We start from the raw sequence: 12321 nt of genomic DNA on the forward strand, positions 1-12321 counted from the left end.
GGCAGGAGGATGCTTGAATCCAAGAGTTAGAGGCTACAGTAAGCCATGATTGTGCCACTGTACTCTAGCCTGGGCAAGAGAGCAAGACTCCATTTCTGAAAAATAAAAAGTTGGGACAGTAATATTCAGCCCATAGGGATATGAGGAATAAGTGAAACAATATATGGAAAGCATCCAGTAAAGTGCCTTACCACATAGTAGCTATAAAACAATAGTTGCTCTTGTTGTCAGAGATGAAGAAGATAGAGAGGAATCAGGAATGGCTTCCAAGTTTTCTATTTGAGTGGTGAAAAATAGCTATATTAGGAAAGTGGGCTAAGCTCTCTGGTTCTTAGATTGCTTGTGAGGAATCTGAGGTGGAAGTGTTCACTGGCAGTTGACAGTAGGAGTATGACACTTCTGAGTAGAAAGCACAGATCTGCGAGATAATCGGCTTACGCATAGCAGTAAAAGTTACGAAAGTAAATGAGGTCCCCCAAGAAGAGAGTTAGAATGAGAAGTCAGAACCCGGGAGAGTAGCCTAGGAAGAGTAGAGGGTGTTTGTTTGTTTGTTTTTGAGAGGGTCTTGCTCTGTCACCCAGGCTAAAGTTGAAGTGCAGTGGTGCAATCATGGCTCACTGAAGTCTTGATCCCCAGGGCTCAAGCGATCCTCTCACCTCAGCACCTCAGTCTCATGAGTAGCTGGGACTACAGGCACATGCCACCATGCCTGGCTAATTTTTTAATTTTTTTAAGAGATGGGGTCTCACTATATTGCCTCGGTTGGTCTTGAACTCCTGAGCTCAAGCAGTCCTCCTGCCTCTGCCTCCCAAAGTGTGGGGATTACAGGTGTGAGCCACCGCACCTGGCTGATACATCTTTTAAGAATGTGACATAAATTTAGATTTACGTGCTGATTGTAAAAAATTGCTAAGGCCATGCATGGTGGTGCACGCCTGTAATCTCAGCTACTTGGAAGTCCAAGGCAGAAGAATTGCTTGAGCCCAGGAGTTCGAGACTAGTCTGAGCAGCAGAGTAAGACCCCTCTCTCTTAAAAAAAAAAAACAAAAAAACAAAAAAACAACCAAACACAAAGGAGCTAACAGAGAAGAAGGGGTTTCTGAAATGTGGGAAATTAGCTCACAGAGTAAATGTTGGATAAGGATGGAGTGGCGTGTGGTGTCAAATGCAGCAGAGCAGTCCTGTAAATGGTCACTGTGAAAATGCACAATAGATTTGGTCATTAGGAGAAAGACTGTGAACCAGGAGCTAAGTAAGTCCTTGTGGTAGAGTGCTTTGAATGCCAGACTTTGGTCAGTGGAAGAATGATTAAACGTTACTGAGCATGAAAGTGACGATCAGAACATGACTTTTTTATTTTTCTGGCAGCAGTTTGAAGGATGAGAAAGGAGGGAAAGCTTCATTTAGGTTGGTAGACGCACAGATTAACCAGGGCTTGGATCAAGATGATAGTCTTGCTTGGAAACAGATTAGTGTAAGAGCTATTATTATGCAGTAGTGTCTTCATAATTCGTTCATCACTGGATGTAATGATTAAAGAAGTAGCCTAAAAGATGACATTTTAAGGTTTTCAGTGTGGATAATAAGGAGAGTAGGAGTAGCATTTACTGAAACAGGGACATTAGCAGAAGCAAGACTGGAAGATGAAATCATTTTTTATTTTTAAACTTTGATTTATTAAACATGTTATTGAGTGGCATTGTTATTTAGTTATTAGGCACTGTTATACTAGTGATACAGCAGTGAACACAATAGGCAAGATCCCTACTTTCATGGCACTTTACCTTCAGAAGTGAGTTGAAGACCAAATTATAAAAGGACAAAGTAAGACAAGACAAAACTAGGTGATGATACAGTGATATACTGAGGGGAACCACTTTTAGATGGGAAGGTCAGGAATGGCATTTCTAAAGAGGGGAGATTTGAACTCAGACCAGAATATTACAAAGGAATCAACTATGTAAAGATCTGCATGCAAAGGCATCCCCACTTAGACTGGGGTGTATATGCAAAGTCCCTAAGAAGGAAATGAGCTTGATTTGTTTGAGGGCCAGAAGAGAGGCCGGTATATCAAGTGCAGAGTGAGCAAGAGAGAGACTAATAGAGATGAGGTCTGAGAAGGCAATAGAATTAAACTTAAGTGGGGCCTCAGAGGTCTTGCTCTGGAGTTTGGTGGCTTACTGATGGCAGTGGAAATAAAGTAGTATGTTGAACTTAGCTGTCTGTGAAACATCTAGATAAAGTCAATTAACAGGCTTCAGTATACAAACTCAAATATAATTTGCCTCTATTATTCGTTGAAATAACTTTCCAAGTTGTTTAGGCATTGAACAAAGAAACGCTCACAATATGGAGGCTTGAGGAGTATGTCAAGGACATGGTCAAGGGACCAGAGGGATCAGGAATCTCTAGCAGTTCTTCCCCACCCCTCACCCCCCAACTTAGCTTTGATTTGAAACTCATCTAGCAGTTCTTTACCAAAATAAAGGTCATCTTAAATATTATTGTGACCTTTAAAGTAATGACTGTTATATAAATGTTATGAGAAAAGTAGTCAAAAAATTGTGGCCAAAAATACCTGTGTCTTCAGGGGATGTAAAGGGTACTTGCCAACTTAAAATACCTGCAGCTCCATAGGGACCATGCTGTAGATTTTGTATAGTGCTTGTTCAGACAGTACTCTCGTTTCTAGAAATGCATTTTTTTTGTAGTAAACAGAAAGTGTGTGTATCACTGTGCTTCTTGGTACACAAGTAGTTTGAATAGATTGTGTAGCCACGGTCATCCTTAAGGCATCTGGTTTTACTGAATACGTGTTCAAAAACACTGAAACAAAATAATTATACCTTTTGTTTATTGCTTTATAATTTGTATAGCCTTTACCCCTGGAAAATCAACTTGATCCTCAGAAACAGCTCTTTAAAGTAGACAGGGAGCAGAAATTTTACGGAAGTCAGTGTTACTATTTTAGAGTTGAGGAAACTGAGGATCCCTGAGTGCACAGTTATAAATTTACAACTCTAACTTCACTTGCATTGCTTTACTTCCCACACCATGCTAATTCAAAGGTGTACAAAAATATAAACTTTAGTAGAGGGTTTGTATCCCTACTGAAACAGTGACAAAATGTATTTTTTAATGTGTATCTTAGTTATGGGTGCTACCAAAAGGAATTAAGGGTGCTGTGGATATGCAGAGGATGGTGAGATTGATGTTGGCTCGGAGAGTCAGAGGTTTAATTTTGTTTAGAAAATGTGTACTGTTTTCTTACTTGGTAATTTTTATTGCCTTTTGTTGGTTGCCCCATACATTTAAGGTACTACATATGCAGCTTTGAAATAACCACCCCCACCCCTGCCTTTTTCTTTTCTTTTTTTTTTTTTTTTGAGACAGAGTCTCGCTCTTGTCTCCCAGGCTGGAGTGCAGTGGCACCATTTCGACTCACTGAAACCTCTGCCTCCTGGGTTCAAGCGATTCTCCTGCCTCAGCCTCCCAAGTAGCTGGGACTACAGGCATGTGCAACCACACCTGGCTAATTTTTTGTTGAAGTGCAGTGGTGCAATCGCTGCACTTTTTAGTAGAGATGGGGTTTCACTGTGTTAGCTAGGATGGTCTCCATCTCTTGACCTTGTGATTCACCCACCTCAGCCTCCGAAAATGCTGGGATTACAGGCATGAGCCACCATGCCTGGCCTGAAAGAAACCATTTTATATGCAGGACTGTCATGTTTATTTCTGCTAGCATATTTTACTCTTTTTTTTTTTTTTTCTTTTTTTTGGGACAGAGTCTCACTCTGTCGCCCAGGCTGCATGATCTCGGCTCACTGCAAGCTCTGCCTCCCAGGCACACCATTCTCCTGCCTCAGCCTTGCGAATAGCGAGTAGCTGGGACTACAGGTGTCCACCACCATGCCCAGCTAATTTTTTTGTATTTTTAGTAGAGACGGGGTTTCACCGTCTTAACCAGGATGGTCTCGATCTCCTGACCTTGTGATCCGCCGTCTCGACCTCCAAAGTGACTTATTTTATTCTTGTATTGCCCCTGAACTCAGCAGAGATGAATTAGTAACAGTAGCTACCATGTAATGAGCAATTCTGTGCCGGCACTGTGGTAGAGGATTTGTAAATTAACTTACCTAATACTTACATCAATTTCCTGAGGTGGAAACATTCTTTCATAAATTGGTATTTTCTTTTCAGTCCATTCACATACTTGTTATTCCCACATCTGATGGAGAGAATGTAGAACTGTGTGAAAGAAAAGGTAATTATAAGGCATCATAGGCTGGGCGCGGTGGCTCACACCTGTAATACCAGCACTTTGGGAGGCTGAAGCAGGTGAATCACCTGAGGTGAGGAGTTTGAGACTAGCCTGGCAAACATGACGAAACCCTGTCTCTACTAAAAATACAAAAAATATTAGCTGGGCATGGTGGCACGCATCTGTCATCCCAGCTACTAGGGAGGCTGAAGCAGGAGAATTGCTTGAATCCAGGAGGTGGAGGTTGCAGTGAGCCGAGATCGTGCTACTGCACTCCAGCCTGGGTGACAGAGCAAGACTCCGTCTCAAAAAAAAAAAAAAAAAAAAAAAGAGCATTGTATTTCCGGATAATGTTAAGCCATGCAAATACAGTTTTTTGTTGTTTTATTGTGCATTATTTATTATATTTTTCCCAAAGTGAAGAAGCCACGCTGGTATATATACCAATCTGAGCGATGAAGTCTAAGCTATATAACATGAATGAATAAAGTAATAATATCTTAAATGTCTTTTTATGATTACAGTGACAGTATGTAGTAATCTTGGGTGGTTTTGCATTTTAAAAACCACTTTATGTATACAATTTAAAAAGTCAAATCAATAAAGAGAGGTTTATTTAAACTATTTAGGAATGCAAGATGTCCATAAAACTTAATCCTTTGTTTAGTGACTTTTCACTTCTGTATTTTCTTGTTGTGATGAGATATGTTGCTTACTGTGGAAATGGTAATAAAGCTTTGTGTTTATATAACGTCTTTTATCTTAGGATCTCAAAATGCTTTTAGACTCATGTGTCCTCATGGTATTTTAGTGAGTTGGTAAGTAGCAAGTATTATTATCTTCATTTTATAGATGGAGAGAGAAATTAAGTCCCAAAGTGGGTTAAATGTATATAGTTCCATCATCTAGATACATAGGCAACCTGAGCCACTAACTAAGAATACTATATTTTAGAAGGATTGACATAGTATAAGCCATTAACCCCTTAGTTTTTGTACTTTACAGATCGTTAGAAAAAATTTATGCACATGGAATTTTTTTTAAATCCTTTCTTTAGATGTAGAAAACATTACAATACATCTTTTTTTTTCTTCCTTTTTAGGTCAACAGCAAGGACAAGATGGAGTAAAAGTCCAGCAAGCTACTATAGCTCCTGTAACTGTAGCAGTTGGAGGAATTGCTAATGCCACGATAGGTGCTGTTAGTCCTGACCAACTCACACAAGTGCATTTGCAGCAAGGCCAGCAAACTTCTGATCAAGAGGTACAACCTGGCAAGAGGCTTCGAAGAGTTGCCTGTTCCTGTCCTAATTGTAGGGAAGGAGAAGGAAGGTAAACGCTCTATTTTTCAACTGTGTCTATTTGGAAGGCATAAAGCAGGAGTTAAAACCAAGTGATTGGCTGGAAATGATGGTCACAAGAACCTCATTACCTTCATACCCTAGAAGTTGTTACATAATATTAGAAAGGGAATTAAGTTAGGCTATTTTAGGAATGAAACTTGAGTGGTCCTCCGCCTTGTTCCTTACACTTTAAAAATATATTTTTTCTTTCTTTTTTCTTCCCCCCTCCATGAGATGGAGTTTTACTCTGCTGCCCAGGCTGGAGTGCAACAGTGCGATCTCGGCTCACTGCAACCTCTACTACCTCCTGGGTTCAAGCGATTCTCCTTCCTCAGCCTTCCGAGTAGCTGGGATTAATTATAGGTGCCCGCCACCACACCCGGCTAATTTTTGTATTTTTAGTAGAGACAGGGTTTTACCATGTCGGCCAGGATGGTCTCGAACTCCTGACCTCAGGTGATCCACCCAGCTCAGCCCCCAAAGTGCTGGGATTACAGGTGTGAGCCACTGTGCCCAGCCCATTTTTTTCATAAAATTTTTACATAACTTTATTGATATAAAACTCGCTCATACACCGTACAGTTCACCCATTTAAAGTGTACAATTCAGTGGTTTTTTAATATATTCAGAGCTGTGTAGACATGACTACAATCCATTTTAGAATGTTTTCATCATCCCCAGAATAAATTCTGTATCTTTTAAGCATCACCCCCTTATCATCCCAACCCTTCCATCCTAAACAACTAATTTCTGTCTTTATAGATTTGTCTATTCTGGACAATTCATATAAATGGAATTGTGACTTTTGTGACTAGTTTCTTTTAACATAATGTTTTCAAGGTTCAGCCGTATTACAGCATGATCAGTACTTCATTCCTTTTTAGGGACAAATAGTATTTCTCTGTATGGATATACAATATTTTGTTTATCCTGTCACTTGAAGAACATTCGGTTTTATCCACCCACTGGCCATTATGAATAATACTGCAGTAAACATTTGTGTACAAGTGTTTGTGTGGACATATGTTTTCATTTCTCTTGTATTTTTATGAAATTACCTAGAAATGGAATTTCTGGGTCATATTGTATCTCTGTGTTTAACCATTTGAGGAACTTACAGACTATTTTCCAAAATGGCTGCACCATTTAACATTTCCATCAATAGGGTATGAGGGTTCCAGTCTCTAGATCATTGCCAGTACTTGTCATTATCTGACTTTATGATTAAAGCTATCCTAGTGGGTTTGAAGTGATACCTCACTGCAGTTTTGTTTTTCCCGATTACTAATGATATTAAGCATCTTTTCTTGTTCTTATTGGCCATGTTTGTATCTTTGGAGAAATATTTATTTGGATCTTTTGCCCATTTTAAATTATGTTATTTTTCATTATGGAATTGTCTCTTTATATATTCTAGATACAAGTTCCTTATCAGATATATGATTTGAGAATATTGTCTCCCGGCTGGGCATGGTGGCTCACGCCTGTAATCCCAGCACTTTGGGATGCCAAGGCAGGTGGATCACCTGAGGTCAGGAGTTCGAGACCAGCCTGACCGGCATGGAGAAACCCCGTCTCTACTAAAAATACAAAATTAGCCAAGCATGGTGGCGTGTGCCTGTAATCCCAGCAACTCGGGAGGCTGAGGGAGGAGAATTGCTTGAACCCAGGAGGCAGAGGTTGCGGTGAGCCGAGATGGTGCCACTGCACTCCAGCCTGGGTGAAAGAGCAAAACTCCATCTAAAAAAAAAAAAAAAAGAGAAAAATACTGTCTCCCATTGTGTGAATTGTCGTTATACTTTCTTGATAGTGCCTTTGCACCAAAGTTTTGATTCTGAAGTCTAGAGTTTTCTATTTTCCTTTATTGCTTCTGCTTTTGGTATTGTGTCAGAATTCATTGCCAAATCCAAAGTCATTAAGATTCCTAGTTTTTTTTTTTTTTTTTTTTTTTAAGATACTTTTATAGTTTTTACTCTTACATTTAGGTCTTTGATGAATTTGGGGTTAATTTTTATATATGGTGTTAGGTAAGGATTCATCAAACACCATTTGTTGAAAAGACTCTCCTTTCTCCATTGAATGTTCTTGGCACCCATGTCAAAAATTACTTGACCATAGAACATGGATTTATTTCAGGACTTTCAATTCTATTCCATCGATCTGTATATCTGTCTTTATATTAGTACCACACTGTCTTGAGTACTTTGGATTTGTAATAACTTTTGAAATCGAGAAATGTGAGTCCTGCAACTTTGTTATTTTTCGAAATTGTGTTGACTCTTTAGGGACACTTGCAATTCCATGTGAATTTTAGAATCAGTTTGTCAATTTCGACAGAAGCCAGATGGTATTCTGATGGGAATTGCATTGAATCTGTAGATCACTTTGGGGACTGTTGCCTGCTTAATAATATTTCATCTTTTGGTCCATGCACATGGGAAGTATTTCTGGTTATTTAATCTTTAACTTCTTTCATCAATGGTTTATAGTTTTCAAAGTATACATTTTGTACTTTTGTTAAATTCCAATTTTATTTCTGATGCTGTTATAAGTTGAACTGTTTTCTTGGTTGTTCATTACAACTGTGTAGAAATATATTTTTTTAATGTATTAATCTTGTATCCTGCAACTTTTGCTGAACTTTTTGATTAGTTATAACAGTTTTGTTTGTTTGTTTGTTTGTGTTTTAGTGGAGTCTAGAATTTCTATGTATGAGGTCATGGAATCTGTGAACAGAGATAACTTTTACTTTTTCCTTTCTGCAGGAGTTCTGTTTCTTTTTCTTACTTAATTTCTCTGTCTGGACCCTCTGGTACAATGTTGACAGCGTGCTTGTATTTTTTTTAAGGATTTTTGCATCCATATTCATAAGAGATATGTCTGTGGTTTTCTTTTTTTGTAATGTTTTTATCTGATTTTGATAATAATACCGGCCTCATAGAATGAATTGGAAAGTATTCCCTCCAAACTGGTATTAATTCTTTAAATGTTTTGTGGAATTTACCAGTGAAGCTGTCTGTTCTTAGGCTTTTCATATGGGTAGTTTTAATTACTAATTCAGTCTAGTTGCTTGTTGTAGGTTTATTCTGATTGATCATTTGTTCCTGAGTCAGTTTTAGTATTTTGGTCCATATTTTTCTAGGAATTTGTCCATCTCATCTGAGTTACCCAAGTAATTGGCATAGAATTGTTCATGGTATTCTTTTGTAATCCTTTTTGTTTCTGTAAGGTTGGTGGTGATATCTTCTCTTTGATTTCTCATTCTAATAATTTGAGTCTTATTTTCCTGGTCAGTCTAGCTTGTTAGTTTGTTAGTTTTGCTTACTTTTCCCAAGAATCTCAATGTTTGACATTTATTCTGACCCTAAGAAGGTTCTTCACAGCCTCTTCTCACTTCTGTCTGGCAAACTAGCCAGCCTGTAGTTAAGCCTTTATTTCCAGTGAATCTGTTAGTCTTCTCCCAATTAACTGCCTTTGGAACAATCTCTACTTTTTTTAAGAGTACCCTTAGGCTTGAACTTCTTCACATTGTCTGGCAAATGAAGTCAGTTCCTTTGGGAAGAGATTTGGAGCTCTTTGTTTTATGGTGTTTCTGGGTTATGGCTCTTGAGCTAGAGGTTGAGACAGTGGCTCATTTCTCTCTGAGTGACAACTCTGCTTTAAGAGCTGAGTGCCTGGTTGCAGGGGCAGCAGTAGCCTCAGGTCTTCTCAACTGGCCTCTTCTGGCTTAGAACTTTGACTTTATGAACTATGAATGGGCCAGGTCAACGGCAACCTGGACCCCAGTATTTTCATCATGCCACATCCAAGGTAGAGCCTATGTCCCAGGGCTAAGGACTGGGTTCTGCTACACTTGCCTGGAACTTAGCAACAGGTAACCAATAGTAAAATAAGAAATGCAGACATCTTGCCCCTCCTAGGGCCATAGCTCTCTGATCGGGAGGGGGGAAGAGTAGGAATCATATTCTTGGCTGCACCAGTGTCTAATGTTCCTGTGTGGAGGTGGGAGGAAGTAGGGAAGGAGAGAGTCTTGGTTCAAATACCACAGACTCGTACTGTTCTTACCAATTTCTGTGAGATTTTCTTGAATAAATGTTTCTTTATTTGCTTTTAGGACCATTTCCAGAGACTTTAAATGGTATTTTTTGCTTTTTTATAATTTTCTCTGGGAAAGAGATCCATGAAACTCCTCACACTGTCCTGCTGGAAACGAAACTCTGCATCTTACACTTTTAACTGGATTTAGCCAATCCTTTTGAAATTTTAGAGAAGTTTCAAGTGTTTTGAAAGGCTTAGAGAAATTTTTTTCCCAAGGGAAGAGCCCACTATGAAAGGAACATGAGTCCATAGTAGAGCGTAAACTCCATGAGATTAACACATTTTCATAGCAGTTTGGTACACACACTTGTTTTATTTTTTCTTTAATTGAAAATTTTCTGATTTTAGCTACAGTTATGGCATCATGATCCAACAAACCTATTCAGAGAAGTACCATTTAATTACCTTGATTCTTTTTAATTTTCCTGTAATTGTAAGTCTGTTATTTGGCAATGTAATTAATGTTTGGTTTTTCTTTTTGCTAGAGGCAGTAATGAACCAGGAAAAAAGAAGCAACATATCTGTCATATTGAAGGATGTGGTAAAGTTTATGGCAAAACATCTCATTTACGAGCACATCTTCGCTGGCATACTGGAGAAAGACCTTTTATATGCAACTGGATGTTTTGCGGCAAAAGATTCACAAGGAGTGATGAGCTCCAGAGACATAGAAGAACCCATACAGGTTAGTTGGTTTATTTTAGGACTTGTACTTTTTACTTATTTCTTCAGTTTTTACATGTCAGTTTTAGTGATAGTTTAGCTATCACATTGGAAATATGCAAATGGAGGAGAAGGCATTTACTTTAGCAGTTATATGGAAGATGTTTAAGATGAACATTTTTAACCTCATTTCTGAGATACATTTTATTCTACTTTTTGTAAACTTTATCAGCATATTTATGAGACTGGGAATTTATTCCATTTGTTTATATTGTATTCTTAGCATGTTGAAATCATACTACATTATTTTTCATAAGTGTTTAAATAGGTGAAAAGAGTTGAATTATGATCTTAATAGGGACTTTCATTTAGTTTTTTTTTTTTTTAAACAAGTCCAGAAAATTCACCAAAGTGTCAAGAATAGTATAATAAACATCTGTCTAACAACCCTCACTCAGAATGGACAGTTGTTAATATTATATTTTCTGGGTTTTGTTTTAAATAAAGCAAAGCACTTGTAAAGTGAACATCATATTTACCCTTTCACCTTTCAAAGACTACAGCTACTATAAGTCTAATGTGTCTAAGTTTTATGTACACATTTTATACTCTTTCGTATATGATTAATGGATCTACATATAAACTGTTTTGTGTATATTATGAAATGTTACAATGTTGCAGAATTATAAATTTCACTTGTTTTCATATCTGTAAGTTTGTACATATATGTATATTTGCATATATATATTTCCTTGAACTGCTACATAATATTTTATCACATGATTCTACCACACTGTATTCATTCCCATACTGTTTGAGGTTATTGCTAGGGTTTTTGTGTGTGTGTGCTCTCACAGACTTAGATGATGAGAACATGTGTGAGCAGTGGAATTATTGGATCATAGAGAATGTATATGTTTGGTTTTCCTAGGTAATGGCTAAAGAGTCTCTACAGTGGCTATTTCACTAGCAATGATTGACAGTTTCCACTTTGTGCTCACCAGTACCCAATAGTGTCAGGCCTTGAAAGTTTTTGTCAATCTAAAATTGTTTCTCATTTTTAAAATTTGCGTTTTTCATGTTTATCCGTGAGATTAAGCATCTTTCCTATGTATATTGGTCACTTATGGCTTTGTTTATTATTCTGGTTCTCATTTTTCTTTCAGAGGTTTTCCTTATTTATATGATTTGCAGGTTATACTTTTCCCTTTCAGTAAAGGACTATTGCTAGTCTTATCAGCTCAAGATTCTTTTTGTTGATGGAATGAAATGAGGATATAATTTTATTTTTCTTCCATATGGAGAGCCATTTCTTAAATAGCCCTTTCTGTCTCTATTGATTGTCCTCTTTTACATAATGTCTCTTTTAAGTGTGGTTCAATTTCTGGTTTCTGTATTTTGAAGTTTTTATCTATCTGCCAGTTCCTACACCAGTGCTCTTACTGTACTAATAACTGTGGTTTTATATTAAGTCTCGACTTCTGGTTGGGCAATTTTCCTTCCTTCTTCCCTCCCTCCCTCCCTCCCTCCCTCCCTCCCTCCCTTCCTTCCTTCCTTCCTTCCCTCCCTCTCTCTCTCTCTTTTTCTTTCTTTCTTTTTTTTTTCCCCCAGAACACCTACCCTTTTCAGAATATTTAGAATTTGGGACTCAGTATTTCGTTATTGAATAAATTAATTTCAATAAATTATTGAATTATACTTTAAACCTGTGCCAAGATACATGTGGGACAAAAGGAGGAATAAAACTGACATTTCTAAATTAGCTGCTATATTATAGTCAGATATTTTGAATATATGATTTCATTCTGTTCTAACAGCAACACTGGCATAGAAATTAGCTCCATTTTGAGATTAGAAAGTAGTATTAGAAAAGAAAAATTATGAAATATATTAAAAATGGTAAATATAAAGTTAATTTGATATACACATAAAGTAGTAATACAAATGAGTACAGATT

General features: G+C 37.6%; 1 protein-coding gene across 2 annotated transcripts in view; it reads left to right on the top strand.

Annotated features, from left to right (window-relative positions):
* The window catches only part of SP4 (Sp4 transcription factor), an 85819-nt gene that overhangs the window by 43158 nt on the left and 30340 nt on the right, over positions 1-12321 (top strand). For both annotated transcript variants that reach the window (XM_010366736.2, XM_030933205.1), the window contains exons 4-5: positions 5364-5592; positions 10187-10386. In XM_010366736.2, coding sequence (XP_010365038.1) covers positions 5364-5592; positions 10187-10386 — 429 coding nt within the window. The remainder of the gene's footprint in view (positions 1-5363; positions 5593-10186; positions 10387-12321) is intronic.

The sequence above is a fragment of the Rhinopithecus roxellana genome, chromosome 6, assembly GCF_007565055.1.
Source record: "Rhinopithecus roxellana isolate Shanxi Qingling chromosome 6, ASM756505v1, whole genome shotgun sequence".
Classification (NCBI taxonomy): domain Eukaryota; kingdom Metazoa; phylum Chordata; class Mammalia; order Primates; family Cercopithecidae; genus Rhinopithecus; species Rhinopithecus roxellana.